General features: G+C 43.6%; 1 protein-coding gene across 1 annotated transcript in view; it reads left to right on the top strand.

Annotated features, from left to right (window-relative positions):
• LOC120049054 (ankyrin repeat and BTB/POZ domain-containing protein BTBD11-A-like) overlaps positions 1-19,239 on the top strand; it is a 191,620-nt gene that overhangs the window by 157,821 nt on the left and 14,560 nt on the right. The window contains exons 8-10 of the mRNA XM_038995312.1: positions 14,364-14,542; positions 16,033-16,135; positions 17,130-17,232. Coding sequence (XP_038851240.1) covers positions 14,364-14,542; positions 16,033-16,135; positions 17,130-17,232 — 385 coding nt within the window. The remainder of the gene's footprint in view (positions 1-14,363; positions 14,543-16,032; positions 16,136-17,129; positions 17,233-19,239) is intronic.

A 19,239-nucleotide genomic window follows, 5' to 3' on the forward strand; every position in this document is an offset into this window, starting at 1 on the left:
AAAAGACCAAGTCTATATTATGGCAAGAACAGCTCAAATAAGCAAAGAGAAACAAAAGTCCATCATTACTATGAGACATAAAGGTCTGTCAATACGGAAAATTTCAAGAAGTTTCTTCAAGTACAGTCACAAAAACCATCAAGTGCTATGATGAAACTGGCTCGCATTAGGACCGCCATAGGAAAGGAAGACCCAGAGTTACCTCTGCTGCAGAGGATAAGTTAATTAGAGTTACCAGCCTCAGAAATTGCAGCTGAAATAAATACTTCACAGAGTTCAAGTAACAGACACATCTCAACATCAACTGTTGGGCCAAGAATCACGAGTAATGGACATTAGACCGGTGGAAATCTGCCCTTTGGTCTGATGTGTCCAAATTTGCGATTTTTGGTTCCAACCACCATGTCTTTGTGAGACGCAGAGTAGGTGAACGGATGATCTCCTCATTTGTGGAGCCCACCGTGAAGCATGGAGGAGGAGGTGTTGTGGTGTGGGGGTGCTTTGCTGGTGCGATTATTTAGAATTCAAGGCAGACTTAATCAGCATGGCTACCGCAGCGCCTAGTGGGACTATCATTTGTTTTTCAAGGGCTATTTGATCAAGAAGGAGAGTGATGGAGTGCTGCATCAGATGACCTGGTCTACAATCACCCGACCTCAACCCAAATGAGATGGTTTGGGATGGCTTGGACCTCAGAGTGAAGGAAAAGCAGCCAACAAGTGCTTGGCATATGTGGGAACTCTTTCAAGCCTTTTGAAAAATATTCCATGTGAATCTGGTTGAGAGAATGCCAAGAGTGTGCAAAGCTGTCATCAAGGTAAAGGGTGGCTACTTTGAAGAATCTAAAATATATTTTGATTTGCTTAACACTTTGATTATTACATGATTCCATATGTGTTATTTCATAGTTTTGATGTCTTTACTATTATTCTACAATGTAGAAAATAGTAAAAAATAATGTGTAGGTGTGTACAAACTTTTTTGGAGGAGGTCACTGAGGACACAGTACACACAATTGCTAAAACCAAAGCCAAGTGGGAACAAAGCTTTGACACGCAAGCGGTGTTAGCTTTTGAGATACCTAGATTATGTGATTCACTGTCAACGTTAGACCAGTGTAAGTAGCAAACAGATCTAGCACATAATATACATGTAATATTACCTTGGGGTGTGCAATATTATTGGCATAGAGACAGTTGTGTCACCTTTATTGCTTGTAGTCCTACATAAAATATTGATTGTTGTGAAGTATTTTCATTGAACATGTCGGTATTGTCAGGAAGAATACACAGGATGTAGTAGCATTTGATGGACACTGACACTTGTTTTCTCTCTTCACTCTTGTAGTTTGATGTGACAATAAGAGATATGCTGGATTAGACAAAGGAACAGGATGCCCAGAATGACATGTCAGAGACATTAGAAATGTCTTTATACACCTTTGCATCACTGGCACTGCTGTCAAGACCTGTCACACCGACAATTGATATATCAGCTATTATGCCTCAAGCACGACGTGGTACCCCTATTTGAGGGAAGTCCTTCTCCTGGACCCTCAGAGAATCCATCCACCGCCAGCAGGGAGGAGACTGAAAATATGCCTTTAACCTCTAACGCCTACCAAACCCGGATCCGGGAGCACCCCCATCACAAAAGCTGACTAGCATAGCCTAGCCTAAAGCCACAGGGATATCATATAATAAAATGTTCATGAAATCACAAGTCCAAGACACCAAATGAAAGATACACATCTTGTGAATAAAGCCATAATTTCTGATTTTTAAAATGTTTTACAGGGAAGACAAAATATGTAAATCTATTAGCTAACCACGTTAGCAAAAGACACCACTTCCATACTCCACCATTTTTTTTACTCCATCAGCAGCTATCACAAATTCGACCAAATAAAGATATAAATAGCCACTAACCAAGAAACAACCTCATCAGATGACAGTCTGGTAACATATTTATTGTATAGCATAGGTTTTGTTAGAAAAATGTGCATATTTCAGGTATAAATCAGAGTTTACCATTGCAGCCCCCATCACAACTCTCACTAAAATGACTAGAATAACTACAGAGACCAACGTGTATTAGCTAATTACTCATCATAAAACATTTCTTAAAAATACACAGCGTGCAGCAGATGAAAGACACAGATCTTGTGAATCAAGACAATATTTCAGATTTTCTAAGTGTTTTACAGCGAAAACACAATATAGCGTTATATTAGCTTAGCACAATAGCAAACATTACAACAGCATTGATTCAAGCCAAACATAGCAATAACGTATAAACCACCAAAATATATAAATTTTTTCACTAACCTTCTCAGAATTCTTCAGATGACAGTCCTGTAACATCATATTACACAATGCATATAGAGTTTGTTCGAAAATGTGCATATTTAGCGGCACAAATCGTGCTTATACAATGAGAAAAGTAGCCAAAATCTCAAGCAATCTGTCCGGCGCCATCTTGGAAAGCCACCTATTCTTATCGAAAACTATTCATAAACTTGACTAAAAAAATACAGGTTGGACAGCAATTGAAAGACAAATTAGTTCTTAATGCAATCGCTGAATTACATTTTTAAAATTAACGTTACTGCGCAATACAGGCTGCGATAACACAATGCTACACTGCAAGAAATGGCGTCTCATGCATTTTACTTTTTTCAACAGAACAATGAATTAACAGCATAAAGACTGCTTACTATTAGCTGAGCTTCCATCAGAATCTTGGGCAAGGTGTCCTTTCTTCAAAACAATCGTCTTTTGGCTGAAAGATGTCCTCTTGTCCTGTCGAATTAGCCGCTAACGTTAGCCACCCACTGGAGAGGAGTCCAACTCCTGAACGCGCGTCACATTGAAATCCAGGAAAATCGCAATAAACTGCTATAAACTGCTATAAGTCGGTTTAAATTAACTACCTTATGATGTCTTTAACACCTATAACGAATAAAAACATGACCGGAGATATAGAACTACTAAAACGAAAGCGTTTGCAGGACGCCATTGTGATGTCTTCATGCGTCAAGCACACCGTTGAAAAGGACGGTACTTCCGTTCCACGGTCTATATATAGGGCCCAGATTGCGCAATCCACTCCATTCAAATTCTCCCCGCTTACTGACATCTAGAGGAAGACGTATGCAGTGCATGTAGCCCGATGGCTTACATGGGGACTTATAAACTGACCCCAGAACAGGGACCTCGATTTCTGAAATCTCACTCCCTGACAGGAAATGTGCTGCAGAAAGAGTTCTGTTTCACTCAGAGAAATAATTCAAACGGTTTTAGAAACTAGAGAGTGTTTTCTATCCAATAGTAATAATAATATGCATATTGTACGAGCAAGAATTGAGTACGAGGCAGTTTAATTTGGGCACTATTTTTTCCAATGGGGAAACAGCGCCCCCATATTGACAAGAAGTTTAAAGATACGTGTCAAGGAGAAGCTCTAGGAGCAGGACATCGAACTCCAGAAGCTTATAAAAAATCCCACTACACCCTCATATGAACCATCAACAGGCAAAGCGTCAATACAGGACTAAGATTGAATCCTACTACACCGGCTCTGACGCCCCTTCAGTTACTGGCCCAACGCTCCTACCTGCCAGGCTACCTGCCGCCCTGGAGAGCTCTCCTTTGTCTACACCCATTCAGCACTGTTCACACCCTCTTAAGCCAGCCCCACCCGTCTCTTTAATGATTCATGTGCTATATGTAATGTAGTAAAGATTAAGACAAAAAGTGGAAAAAGTAGTAGCCTACCATAAGAAAAAGTTCCAGGTAAACAGAAAGTGTCCAGATAAAAATATTTTATAAATATTATATGACGCTTACCCAGACACACTTGTCTAAATTGATGGGTCATGTGAAAGAAATGCTATAACCGCCGCCACATCATGCTAAATGTATGGGTCTCTAAAGAAGGTGTAAATGGTACAGCCAAATAGTTACTTGCATAGTAGCAATATCAGAAATAGTGTCAATATAAATAAAATAATATACAGTATGTACAAGAACAATATCAGTGATAGATGAGGTAGTTATATGCATACAATCAGGGTAAAGTGGCTGAGCAGCGGATGAAAATAATAGCAGCAACATATGGCGTATGTGTTAGGAGAGAGTTATGTGAATAGAGGCACTGCTGATGAGTGGTCCGTCCGAACCAAGCATGAACAAGGGAATCTATATTCGGACAGCCTGTTTCTATACTGCCCTTGACTTTGCTGCAGGGCATGTGATGTCCATAGCCTCTTTGTTGCAAAATTCCCTGATCTTCTCAAAAAGATACGTTTGTCTAGCTGTGTCCAGTCCAGGTGGTGCTTGTACAGGCAGACCATCTATGGGAGGAAGGATGTCAGTGCTGCGCTGCAGCTGAAACCTGGTCTCGACTGATTCTGAATGCTCTTTGGCAACAACATCAGGCTCCAGAGCATCGAAGCTGTTAAACAGGAAATAACAAAAAAAGTGGAGAAGACATTACAACCTTGCACAACACCCATTCACCTCCCAAGTTTAGATAAGAATAATCTCATACAATGCAATGAAAATGATATTCACCTGAAGTGCTGGTATTGCTTGTTCTGTGGCAGCGGTATGAAGTACGGAGTCAGGTGTTGTTGCCAGACATAGCTTTCCACCAGCACCGTACCATCCTCCAGTCCAACCAGCTGTGGGATGTTGACCCTTGTCACAGTGCTGTCCTTCACAACACCAGCAATCTCAGACAAATTGTTCACTCTGGTCTTTCTGAAGCTCTGTTTGATGAGGCCGAAGCACCAGTCGGGGGCAAACTTGGTGTTGCCTGTGATCAGGAAGTGAAGATCCCGACTGTGGTGGAGCTTGTGCATGGTCTGCCAGGCACATTACCAGAGCACAAACTTGTTCTTGTTTTGGCCACTGCAGTTATCAAAATTCAGGTCCACACGTTTTTCCCCAACTCACAGCAGACACAAAACAAAACAAGTCACACTTGCAAGGAGTTAAAAATTAGATGGGGCCTGGCTGCATAGGGTCAGAAGGATAGTGTACCTGCAAACAACAAAATAACATTAAGATGAATTCAAATGAACTGTCTCACCCGTCAGTCTCCTTACACATCTCAGTGAAAGGCATTTGCCTGCCTCCCATATATACATATATATATATTTAAAAAATGTAAGTGAATATCTATCTACAGTATGTCCTGAATCATTATAAAGGAGGAAATTTTGCTTACTTGTTGAGTTAAAATCAAAGCTGTAATGCATGCTGATGACTTTGATTGCTGGTTCAGTAGGGGCCCTGAGAGACAACTGCAGGTCTTGACAGGTGTTCTTGCAGTCAGCAACCAACTTCTTGTAGGCAGACATCATCACATTTGACATTCAAGATTCAATAGTGGTGTCTACAGTTGAAGTCGGAAGTTTACATACACCTTAGCCAAATACATTTAAACTCCGTTTTTCATAATTCCTGACATTTAATCCTATTAAAAGTTCCCTGTCTTAGGTCAGTTAGGATCACCACTTTAATTTAAGAATGTGAAATGTCAGAATAATAGTAGAGAGAATTATTTATTTCAGCTTTTATTTATTTATTCACATTCCCAGTGGGTCAGAAGTTTACACACACTAAAATTTGTATTTGGTAGCATTGCCTTTAAATTGTTTAACTTGGGTGAAACGTTTTGGGTAGCCTTCCACAAGCTTCCCACAATAAGTTGGGTGAAATTTGGCCCATTCCTCCTGACAGAGCTGGTGTAACTGAGTCAGGTTTGTAGGCCTCCTTTCTCGCACACGCTTTTTCAGTTCTGCCCACAAATTTTCTATAGGATTGAGGTCAGGGCTTTGTGATGGCCACTCCAATTCCTTGACTTTGTTGTCCTTAAGCCATTTTGCCACAACTTTTGAAGTATGCTTGGGGTCATTATCCATTTGGAAGACCCATTTGCGACCAAGCTCCAACTTCCTGACTGATGTCTTGAGATGTTGCTTCAATATATCCACCTAATTTTCCTTACTCATTCCACACCAGTACCTCCTGCAGCAAAGCACCCCCACAACATGATGCTGCCACCCCCGTGCTTCACAGTTGGGATGATGTTCTTCGGCTTGCAAGACTCCCCCTTTTTCCTACAAACATGGTCATTATGGCCAAACAGTTCTATTTTTGATTCATCAGACCAGAGAACATTTCTACAAAAAGTAAGACCTTTGTCCCCATGTGCAGTTGCAAACCATAGTCAGGCTTTTTTTTATGGTGGTTTTGGAGCAGTGGCTTCTTCCTTGCTGAGCGGACTTTCAGGTTATGTCGAAATAGGACTCGTTTTACTGTGGATATAGATACTTTTGTACCGGTTTCCTCCAGCATCTTAACAAGGTCCTTTGCTGTTGTTCTGGGATTGATTTGCACTTTTTGCACCAAAGTAAATTAATCTCTAGGAGACAGAAAGCGTCTCCTTCCTGAGCGGTAATGACGGCTGCATGGTCCCATGGTGTTTATACTTGTGTACTATTGTTTGTACAGATAAACGTGGTACCTTCAGGCGTTCGGAAATTGCTCCCAAGGATGAACCAGACAGAGGTCTACAATTTGTTTTCTGAGGTCTTGGCTGATTTCTTTTGATTTCCCCATGATGTAAGGCAAAGAGGCACTGAGTTTAAAGGTAGGCCTTGAAATACATCAACAGGTACACCTCCATTTGACTCAAATGATGTCAATTAGCCTATCAGAAGCTTCTAAAGCCATGACATCATTTTCTGGAATTTTCCAAGCTGTTTAAAGGCACAGTCAACTTAGTGTATGTAAACTTCTATCCCACTGGAATTGGGATACAGTGAATTATAAGTGAAATAATCTATCTGTAAACAATTGTTGGAAAAATGACTTGTGTCATGCACAACCGACTTGCCAAAACTATAGTTTGTTAATTAACAAGAAATGTGTGGAGTAGTTGAAAAACAAGTTTTAATGACTCCAACCTAAGTGTATGTAAACTTCCGACTTCAACTGTATATACGTACATTCTTAGACTTTAGGCTATACAGTGCCAGACCCCTTGACTTTTCCCACATTTTGTCACATTATAGCCTTAATCTAAATTTATAAAATTGTTTCCCCCCGTCAATCTACACACACTACCCCATAATGACAAAGGAAAAACGTTTTATTTTTTTTAAATTTGTAAAAAATGTAAAATGTAATTATCACATTTAAATAAGTAATTAGACCCTTTACCCAGTACTTTATTGAAGCACCTTTTGCGGCGAATACAGCCTCGACTCTTCTTGGCTGTGACGCTACAAGCTTGGCACACCTGTATTTGGAGAGTTTCTCCCATTCTTCTCTTCAGATCCTCTCAAGGTCTGTCAGGTTGGATGGGGAGCGTCAATGTACAGCTATTTGCAGGTCTCTTCAGAGATGTTAGATCGGGTTCAAGTCCGGGCTCAAGGACATTCAGAGACTTGTCCTGATGTCACTCCTGCGTTGTCTTGGCTCTGCTTAGGGTAGTTGTCCTGTTGGAAGGTGAACCTTTGCCCCAGTCTGAGGTCCTGAGCACTCTGGAGCAGGTTTTCACCAAGGATCTCTCTGTACTTTGCTCCGTTCATCTTTCTCTCGATCCTGACTAGTCTCCCAGTCCCTGCCACTGAAAAACATCCCCACAGCCTGATGCTGCCACCACCATGCTTCACCGTAGGGATGGTGCCAGGTTTCCTCCAGACGTGACGCTTGGCATTCAGGCCAAAGAGTTCAATCTTGGTTTCATCAGACCAGATAATGTTGTTTCTCATGGTATGAGAGACCTTTAGGTGCCTTTTGACAAACTCCAAGCGGGCTGTCGTGCCTTTTACTGAGGAGTGGCTTCCATCTGGCCACTCTACCATGAAGGCCTGATTGGTGGAGTGCTGCAGAGATGGTTGTCTTTCTGGAAGGTTTCCCGATCTCCACAGAGGAACTCTGGAGTTCTGTCAGTGTGGCAATCAGGTTCTTCGTCACCTCCCTGAGCAAGGCCCTTCTCCCCCAAATGCTCAGTTTGGCCGTGCGGCCAGCTCTAGGAAAAGTCATGGTGGTTTCAGCCTTCTTCCATTTAAGAATGATGGAGGGCACTGTGTTCTTGGGAACATTCAATGCTGCAGAACTGTTTTGGCACCCTACCACAGATCTGTGCCTCGACACAATCCGGTCTCAGAGCTCTATGGACTGTTTTTGCTTTGTCATTATGGGTTATTTTGTGTATATTGAGGAACATTTACGGCTTGGGGTTCCACTAGCGGAACGTTTCGACAACATCCAGTGAAATTGCAGAGTGCGAAATTAAAAAATATATATTAGAAATATTAAACTTTCTTACAATCACACATGCAATACATCAAATTAAAGCTACACTTGTTGTTAATCCAGCCAACGTGTAAGATTTCAAAAAGGCTTTACGGCGAAAGCAAACCATGCAATTATCTGAGGATAGCATCCCACCAAATAAACGCGACATTCATATTTCAACCCGCCAGGCGTGACACAAATCTCAGAAATAACGATATAATTCATGCCTTACCTTTGAAGATCTTCTTCTGTTGGCACTCCTAAATGTCCCATAAACATCACAAACCGTCCTTTTGTTCGATAAATTCCGTTGTTATATTCCCAAAATGTCAATTTATTTGGCACGTTTGATTCAGAAAAACACCAGTTCCAACTCGACCAACATGACTACAAATAATCTAATACATTACCTGTAAACTTATTTCAAACAACTTTTCTAATCCAACTTTAGGTATTTTTTAATGTAAATAATCGATAAAATTTAAGACGGAATAAACTGTGTTCAATTGCAGCTAAAATAAAAGTGTAGCGAGGTCACACGCACCAAACAAAAAAGTACACCAGGCTGGACCCTCGTTCTGAACAGCCGTACTTCTTAATTTCTCTAAAGAAAAACATTAACCAATTTCTAAAGACTGCTGACATCTAGCGGAAGCAATAGGAACTGCAACCATGTGCAACAGAAATCTAGGTTCCCATAGAAAATAATTGAAAACACAGTTACCTCAATTGTTTTATCCTGGATGGATTTTTCTCAGGTTTTCGCCTGCCATATCAGTTATGTTATACTCACAGACACTATTTTAACAGTTTTAGAAACTTTAGAGTGTTTTCTAACAATTATATGCATATCCTAGCTTCTGGGCCTGAGTAGCATGCAGTTTACTTTGGGCACACTTTTCAGCCGGACGTGAAAATACTGCCTCCTAGCCCTAAGAGGTTTTAAGATCACCAGTGTGTTGGGGTTTCTTTTCTACTCAGCTTACCGTTTTTCTCCTTGCATCTGGTAGAATGATAGGTGTGTGAGTTATAATGTAAATACGACATTACAAACCTTCCCCTTTTAGGAATGTGTTCCGGAAGCTTCTGTCCCATGGAGAGAAAGAAAAGGATGACGTCCTCTCCCTGGAGGAGATCCTGGCAGAGAGCTCGGTGACCGGGAAGAAGAAACCTCCCCAGGCCGTCGGAACCCTCCAACGAACAGCAAAGGCCAAACTGAGGGCCCTGAGAGAGGCCATGTACCATAGCACTGAGCACGGCCATGTGGACATCACCATAGACATCCGCAGTTTAGGTCAGAGTTAACATGCACACCACCCCGCACCAAACACTATATGTCAAACACTTTCAAAAACTTAAAGTGCACTAGACTTGTTTGGTACAATGGAGCGAATGGAACAGTCCCAAAAATGCAGCTTAACTTCTGGCTGCAAGCCCGAAGCCGGGCACAATATGACAACAGCCAGCTCAAGTGCAGGGCGCGAAATTCAAAATATATTTTTTAGAAATATTTAACTTTCACACATTAACAAGTCCAATACAGCATTTGAAAGATAAACATCTTGTGAATCCAGCCAACATGTCCGATTTTTAAAATGTTTTACAGCGAAAACACCACGTATATTTATGTTAGCTCACCACCAAATACAAAAAAGGACAGACATTTTTCACAGCACAGGTAGCATGCACAAAACCAACCTAACTAACCAAGAACCAACCAAACTAACCAAGAAACAACTTCATCAGATGACAGTCTTATAACATGTTATTCAATAAATCTATGTTTTGTTCGAAAAATGTGCATATTTGAGCTATAAATCAGTTTTACATTGCAGCTACCATCACAGCTACCGTCAGAAATGGCACCGAAGCAGCCAGAGTAATTACAGACACCAACGTCAAGTACCTAAATACTCATAAAACATTTCTGAAAAATACATGGTGTACAGCAAATGAAAGACAGGCATCTTGTGATTCCAGCCAATATTTCCGATTTCTTAAGTGTTTTACAGCGAAAACACAATATAGCATTATATTAGCTTACCACAATAGCCAGAAACACAAGCCATTCCCCAGCAGCAAAAGTTAGCGATCGTAACAAACCAGCAAAAGATATATAATTTTTGACTAACCTTGATAAGCTTCATCAGATGACAGTCCTATAACATCAGGTTATACATACACTTATGTTTTGTTCGAAAATGTGCATATTTGGAGCTGAAATCAGTGGTTATACATTGTGCTAACGTAGCATCTTTTTCCCACAACGTCCGGATATTTTTCTGACACTCACATATTCTGACCAAATAACTATTCATAAACATAACTAAAAAATACATGTTGTATAGGAAATGATAGATACACTAGTTCTTAATGCAATCGCCGTGTTAGAATTCTAAAAATAACTTCATTACGATATGCAGTTTACGTTATGGCGAGAGCGTGCCCAAAACCTGGCCGCAAACTACTAGTTCACATGTACGACAGATATATGAAATAACATCATAAAATGGGTCCTACTTTTGCTGATCTTCCATCAGAATGTTGTACAAGGGGTCCTTTGTCCAGAACAATCGTTGTTTGGATTTAGAATGTCCTCTTCTCCAGTCAATTAGCACGAAAAGCCAGCAAAGTGGCGCGAAGCTCTCCTTCCTGAACATACGCAGACAAAGCAACACGCCTAACGTCCCGAAAAAATGTCAATAATCTAATAAAACTATATTGAAAAAACATACTTTACGATGATATTGTCACATGTATCAAATAAAATCAAAGCCGGAGATATTAGTCTGTATTAGTCTGTACAGAAGGCAAAACCAGGTCCCTTCACGCGCTCTCCAGAAAACAGGAAACTGGTGACACGTCATGCAAAGAGCTTTTATTCGACCCCAGATCAAGTTATTCACTCCATTTCTTCTCTCACTGCCTGTCGACATCTAGTGGAAGACGTATGAAGTGCATGTATACTGATATATATCAAGGACATTTATAGGCAGGCCCTAGAACAGAGCATCGATTTCAGATTTTCCACTTCCTGTCAGGAAGTTTGCTGCAAAATGAGTTCTGTTTTACTCACAGATATAATTCAAACGGTTTTAGAAACTAGAGAGTGTTTTCTATCCAATAGTAATAATAATATGCATATTGTACGAGCAAGAATTGAGTACGAGGCCGTTTGAAATGGGCACCTTTTATCCGGCTACTCAATACTGCCCCTGCAGCCCAAACAGGTTAATCAGGTGTACATCTGTCACGCCCTGACCTGAGTTATCTCTGTTTTCTTTATATTTTGGTTAGGTCAGGGTGTGACTAGGGTGGGTACGTTAGTTTTGTATTGTCTAGGGTTGTTGTAGGTCTAGGTGATTTATATGTCTATGGTGGCCTGATATGGTTCCCAATCAGAGGCAGCGTTTTATTGTTGTCTCTGATTGGGGATCATATTTAGGTAGCCATTTTCCCTTTTGTGTTCGTGGGTTCTTGTCTATGTGTAGTTGCCTGTTAGCACTCATTTGTATAGCTTCACGCATACCACGCTGCGCCTTGGTCTCCTTCTTTTGACGGCCGTGACAGAAGAACCCACCATAAAAGGACCAAGCAGCATGTTAAGGAGGAATGACCTGGGAGGAGATTTTGGATGGAGCAGGACCCTGGACGCAGGCTGTGGAATATCACCTTCCGAGGGAGGAAAAAGAGGCAGCTAAAGAGGAACTGCGATATTACGAGGAGAAATACCAACGAGGTAGGCCACAGAAACCCCAAGAAGTTTTTTGGGGGGGGCACATAGAGCCATTCAGGGAGTCGGATGAGGAGTTCGACGCACGATTCCGGAGAGAGGTGCTAGCATGGAGAGCGCTGCAGAGCGGGCGTGCTGGAGAGCGTGTGACTGGTCAGACACCGTGTTACGCAGTGATGCGCAAGGTGTCTCCAGTTCGCATTCATAGCCCGGTGCGCTCTATTCCAGCTCTTCGCACCTGCCGGCTCAAGTGAGCATCCAGCCAGGACGCATTGTGCCAGCTATACGCTCTAGATCTCCAGTGTGCCTCCAGTACGTCCTGTGCCTCCTCTCCGCACTCTGCCTGAGGTGCGTGTCCCCAGCTCGGTTCCACCAGTTCCGGCACCACGCGTTAGACCTCCAGTGCGCCTCCACAGTCCAGTACGTCATGTGCCTCCTCTCCGCACTCGCCCTGAGGTGCGTGTCCCCAGCCTGGTACCACCAGTGCCGGCACCACGCATCAGGCCTCCAGTGCGCTTCCACAGTCCAGTACGGCCTGTGCCTCTTCCCCGCACTCACCCTGAGGTGCGTGTCCTCAGCCCGGTACCAGCAGTTCCGGCACCACTTATCAGGCTTCCAGTGCGCTGCCACAGACCAGAGCTTCCGGCGACAGTACCCAGTCCAGAGCTTCCGGCGACAGTACCCAGTCCAGAGCTTCCGGCGACAGTACCCAGTCCAGAGCTTCCGGCGACAGTACCCAGTCCAGAGCTTCCGGCGACAGTACCCAGTCCAGAGCTTCCGGCGACGTTTCACAGTCCGGAACCTCCAATGACGGGCCACAGTCCGGAACCTCCAACGACGGGCCACAGTCCGGAACCTCCAACGACGGGCCACAGTCCGGAACCTCCAACGACGGGCCACAGTCCGGAACCTCCTATGACGGGCCACAGTTTGGAACCTCCTGTGATGGGCCACAGTCCGGAACCTCCAACGACGGGCCACAGTCCGGAACATCCAGCGATGGTCCCCAGTCCGGGGTCTCCAGCGGCAATCTCCAGTCCGGAGCCTCCAGCAACGATCCCCAGCCCGGGGTCTCCAGCGATGGTCCCCAGTCCGGGGTCTCCTGCGACGGTTCCCAGTTCGGGGTCTCCAGCGACGGTTCATCGGTCCGGGGCCTCCGGTGACGATCCGCAGTCCAGAGCCTCCGGCGATGATCGACGGTCCGGATAGACAAAGGCGGAGGGATCAGTGTAAGGAGGGGGGGCTGCGTCCAGAACTGGAGCCGCCACCGAGGGTAGATGCCCACCCGGACCCTCCCCTAAAGGTTCAGGTTTGCGGCCGGGAGTCCGCACCTTTGGAGGGGGGGTACTGTCACGCCCTGACCTGAGTTATCTCTGTTTTCTTTATATTTTGGTTAGGGCAGGGTGTGACTAGGGTGGGTACGTTCGTTTTGTATTGTCTAGGGTTGTTGTAGGTCTAGGTGATTTATATGTCTATGGTGGCCTGATATGGTTCCCAATCAGAGGCAGCTGTTTATCGTTGTCTCTGATTGGGGATCATGTTTAGGTAGCCATTTTCCCTTTTGTGTTCTTGGGTTCTTGTCTATGTGTAGTTGCCTGTTAGCATTAATTTGTATAGCTTCACGGTTCATTTTGTTATTTTGATAGTTTTGTTTATTGTTCATTCATAGAATAAAGAAGAATGTATGCATACCACGCTGCGCCTTGGTCTCCTCCTTTTGACGGCTGTGACAACATCAAGTATTTGAAAGTATTTGATGTATGGATTTGACCCAGGTCTGATACCGCATTCAAGTGTTAGTCGGAACTAGGAAACTCTGACATTTTTGACTTGCTAACTGGTTGTAATTATACGTGTGCCGGTTTCAACCAGTTAGCAAGTCATAAAATGTTGAGTTTTCTAGTTACGACTAGCATGTGAACGTGGTATTACGCAGAATTGCCTCACTGTAGACGCCCACCGCTGGGAGCTGTGTTTATGCTGCGCACGGAAATCATCACCGATCAAAATAATGCTAATGCACTGCCATCATACAGTATAGTAGACATTCACTGATTAGGTGAGTCCATGGACTGTACAAGACCACCATAGATATCCACAATTGAGGGCCAATGCAAAAACTGCACCACCACTCCATATACACCACAGACAGCAACAGCTGCACTTTAAGCTCATCCCTCACCATTGTAGAGTGAGGCAGGCATGGTCAGTGCTTTAGACATTTTTGAGCTAATTGCTTTTCCTGCTGGTGTAGTAGCTAGCAGCTACAGTATTTACTTTTTTTGTTATTTATTGACTGCTGCTGGTCTTCCCAGGTGTCCCCTGGACCCTGCACACTTGGCTGGAGTCTCTGCGCACCTGTTTCCTGGAACACCGGCGCCCACTGATCCAGGGTCTGCTCAAGGACTTCAGCTGCATCCAGGAGGAGGAGTACACTGAGGAGATCATCACCCATGGCCTGCCACTTATGTTCCAGATCCTCCATGCCAGCAAGGTGATGTGATTGTGTGTCCTCCCCAATTTAAGGCTCTGGAATTCCCTGTCCACCGTGGTCATGTTCATTAGGGACCAAACAGAAGAAAACAGACTGAAACAGGGAAGGACTATGTGGACCTTTCCAATAAGAAACATTCCTATAAATTTTTTGTTTACAAAACATTTTCTTTTTAAATTCCCGTTGTGTACCCATGTGACCAGGAAAAATTCCAGTCACTAGTTCTGTGCAGTCTGACTTTTCCTGTAGGTCACGTGGCCAGGAAAAATGTAGGGCCCTACCTCCTTTTATGGCACATGTTTCTATTAACATTTCTTGTTTTTCTTATCCAAAACTTGCTTTTTTACAGTACAAATTCCTATCTTGTCCTGTTGCAAATCTGTCTCAATCATTTACTTTCTGACTTTTCTTAATATGCATCTTCGTATGATATACTTTTTAGATATATTTTTTCCCATGTACATTACCAGTCAAAAGTTTGGACACACCAACTCATTCAAGGGTTTTTCTTTCTTTCTACTATTTTCTACAATGTAGAATAATAGTGAAGACATCAAGACTATTATGAAATATCACACATGGAATCATGTAGTAACCAAAAAAGTGTTTAACAAATTCAAAACATATTTTATATTTCACATTCTTCAAAGTAGCCACCCTTTGCCTTGATGACAGTTTTGAACACTCTTGGCATTCTCTCAACCAGCTTCATGAGGTAGTCACTTGGAATGCATTTCAATTAACAGGTGTGCCTTGTTAAAAGTAAATTTTATGAATTTTTATGAATTTCATTCTTAATGCGTTTGAGCCAATCAGTTGTATTGTGACAAGGTAGTGGTGGTATACAGAAGACCGCCCTATTTGGTAAAAGACCAAGTCCATATTTTGTGAAGAACTGCTCAAATAAGCAAAGAGAAATGACAGTCCAATTGAGATGGTTTGGGATGAGTTGGACCGTAGAGTGAAGAAAAAGCAGCCAACAAGTGCTCAGCATATGTGGGAACTCCTTCAAGACTGTTGGAAAAGCATTCCAGGTGAAGCTGGTTGAGAGAATGCCAAGAGTGTGCAATGCTGTCATCAAGGTAAAGGTTAGCTACTTTGAAGAATATAAAAGATAAAATAGTTTGATTTGTTTAGCACTTTTTTGGCTATACATGATTCCATGTGTGTTATTTCATAGTTTTGATGTCTTTACTATTATTCTACAATGTAGAAAATAGTAAAAATAAAGAAAAACCCTAGAGTGAGTAGGTGTGTCCAAACATTTGACTGGTATTGTATGTAGCAGCTTTGAGTTTTAGTAAAAGCACTTACACAATAAAATGATTTTTTCAATCTGTATCATTATATTCATGCATGAATTGCAAAACATTCACCTCTATCGCCTTCTATTTAATAACTCTTCTTACAGCAGTAAGTAACTGCCCTTTTTCCAAACATTTCCCATGTCCATGTATGTCTTCTCATCTCCCTCTTTGCCTGGCCTGCAGAATGAGGTGATCAGCCAGCTGTCTGTGATTTTCTCCCAGTGTTATGGGCCCTTCCCTGTCCCCAAACTCACTGAGATCAGAAGGAAGCAGACCTCGCGACTTGGTGAGCAAAGGAAGGTGTTGCTCCTGAGTGGAAACGGTTTGCACCCACGCCATGCATGTTCAGAAAGGCAGCAGAAGCAGCCGTTACTTGCCTCCCTCTTTGTGTTTGTGGTGCCTCTGAAATGTGCTTAAATGTGATAAGATGGAGGAGTGGCCCTATAGAAATTGCAATAATAATTTATCTTCATTCATCATTAACAGTGTAGAATGAAATGGAAGCTTGAAAACTAGAGCTTGAAAATGATTGTTCTGCTATACTGTACGTTGGCAGTTCAAGTTGTATTCCACAAATTGTGTTTATGTCTCTAGCACCATAGAGAGAGCAAATATGAGTGCAAATAGATTTTGAATTATCGATGAGCTGGTGTTGATGTGTTCTAGTTCCTTGACCTTGATCTAATATGTTCAGCGTTGTTAATAAAAGTCAGCATTTGCTATAATGTAATTTTGTAATTACACTTATGAAGGTCTTGAGGGTGTAATCAATAAATGAAAGCTTGCTTTGAGGATGAAGAATTTAGATGCTTTTTGGAACAGCAATGAGATGAGCGTAATTATTCCATTTGAAATAGCTTCATTAGGTTGCTCCCAAAGCTACATGCTGTAGCTGAGTAGCTCAGTAGCTGAAATTACCATACCATCTGTTAGATTCATATGAATACAGGAGGCTTCAATCCAGTAAATCTTTGTGTTCATAGATATGCTTAGTTAGCAATGTTTACATTTAGAATACTCTCTACGGGAGATTACATGGGATGCCATTTAAGTATCCTGCTAGCATATCTGTCCAGCCTATGCCATTCTGAGTAATTTGCAAAAGGTCACATGCAGGTCAAAATGGACAAGTAGTCCAGATGGATGAATACACAAGTCAAATTTATTTCACAAATGTCTCTACATTTCCTTTATTAAAAACTAACTGAGTAACAATAGAGATAAATATAACACAGTGTTAGAAGTGGAGAAATATAGTAATTATCCTTCACTTCTTTCAGACCCCCACTTCCTCAACAACAAGGAGATGTCTGATGTAACGTTCCTGGTGGAAGGAAAACCGTTGTATGCACATAAAGTCCTGTTATTTACTGCTTCAGCCAGGTGAGCCACAGAAAGCTAAGAAATTGAGTCATTGATGAAAAATGCTTGAACATGATAATCTGTGAAATAATTGTATGTTGGAATTGAACAATGAAACATTTTTATACAAAAAAATAGAGAAAAATAGTGCTTGAACAATTAGACCGCTCCCAAACTATTTTTTCGTTTTTTTTTTTTCAGAGGTGGTTATAAATCAATTATTTCACCCCCCGTGCATGTTAGGTTATATATGTTCATAAGAGTGACAAAGACATTTCATATGCAAAAATTGGTGGGTGTAACGCCCTGGGTGTCGGGGGGTGCGAAGTCAGACGCAGGAACAGCAGAGCTTCAATATGTTGAGTCTTTAATGCCCAACTGGCAAACAAAATGTCCAACACGGACGTACTGGGTGTCATACACAACGGTCCAACGACACGAGAAACAAACCCAGTCCACAATAACAATATACACTCCCGAAATCCCAAAAGCTACAATATAACAATCCCGCACAAAGAAGCGTACGGGCTGGCTGACTAATAAAGCCACACTAATTAACAACTAACTGAACACAGGTGATACAAATAAACAATTAAGGAGGGGGAGGAAAAAGAGTCAGTGGCAGCTAGTAGGCCGGTGACGACGACCGCCGAGCGCCACCCGAACGGGAAGGAGAGCCTGCCTCGGTTGGAGTCGTGACAGTACCCCCCCTCTGACGCGCGGCTCCCGCAGCGCGCCGACACCGGCCTCGAGGTCGACCCGGAGGACGAGGCGCAGGGCGATCCGGATGGAGGCGATGGAAATCCCTTAACATAGATGGATCCAAAATGTCCTCCACCGGTACCCAGCACCTCTCCTCCGGACCGTACCCCTCCCAGTCCACGAGGTACTGCAGGCCCCTCACCCGGCGTCTCGAGTCCAGAATGGCCCGTATCATGTACGCCGGGGACCCCTCGATCTCCAGAGGGGGGGGAGGAACCTCCGGCACCTCACCGTCCTGCAGGGGACCAGCTACCACCGGCCTGAGGAGAGACACATGAAACGAGGGGTTAATACGATAATAGGAAGGGAGTTTTAATCGATAACACACCTCGTTTATTCTCCTCAGGACTTTGAAGGGCCCTACACACTGCGGCCTCAGCTTCCGGCAGGGCAAGCGGAGGGGTAGGTTTCGGGTGGAGAGCCAGACCCTTTCCCCCGGTACAAACACGGGAGCCTCACTGCGGTGGCGGTCAGCGCTCCTCTTCTGCCTACTAGTAGCTTGTTGGAGGGACTCCTGGACGGCCCTCCAGGTCTCTTTGGAGCGCTGTACCCACTCCTCCACCGCAGGAGCCTCGGTCTGGCTCGGATGCCATGGTGCCAGGACCGGCTGGTACCCCAACACACACTGAAAGGGGGACACATTAGTAGAGGAGTGGCGTAGTGAGTTCTGGGCCATCTCGGCCCAGGGAATGTATCTCGCCCACTCCCCTGGCCGGTCCTGGCAATACGACCGCAGAAACCTACCCACCTCCTGGTTCACTCTCTCCACCTGCCCATTACTCTCGGGGTGAAAACCGGAAGTCAAGCTGACCGTGACCCCCAGACGCTCCATGAACGCCCTCCATACTCGGGACGTGAACTGGGGGCCCCGATCAGAAACGATGTCCTCCGGCACCCCGTAGTGCCGGAAGACGTGGGTGAATAAGGCCTCCGCAGTCTGTAGGGCAGTAGGGATACCGGGCAACGGGAGGAGACGGCAGGACTTAGAAAACCGATCCACAATTACCAGAACCGTAGTGTTTCCCTGAGAAGGGGGGAGATCGGTCAGGAAGTCCACGGACAGATGAGACCATGGCCGTTGTGGAACGGGGAGGGGTTGCAACTTCCCTCTAGGAAGGTGCCTAGGAGCCTTACTCTGAGCGCATACCGAACAGGAGGAGACATAAACCCTAACGTCCCGAGCTAAGGTAGGCCACCAATACCTACCCCGAAGGCTCCCCACTGTCCTCGTCACCCCAGGGTGACCCGAGGAGGGTAGGACATGAG

This window comes from Salvelinus namaycush, chromosome 6 (assembly GCF_016432855.1).
Source record: "Salvelinus namaycush isolate Seneca chromosome 6, SaNama_1.0, whole genome shotgun sequence".
NCBI classification, from domain to species: Eukaryota; Metazoa; Chordata; class Actinopteri; order Salmoniformes; family Salmonidae; genus Salvelinus; species Salvelinus namaycush.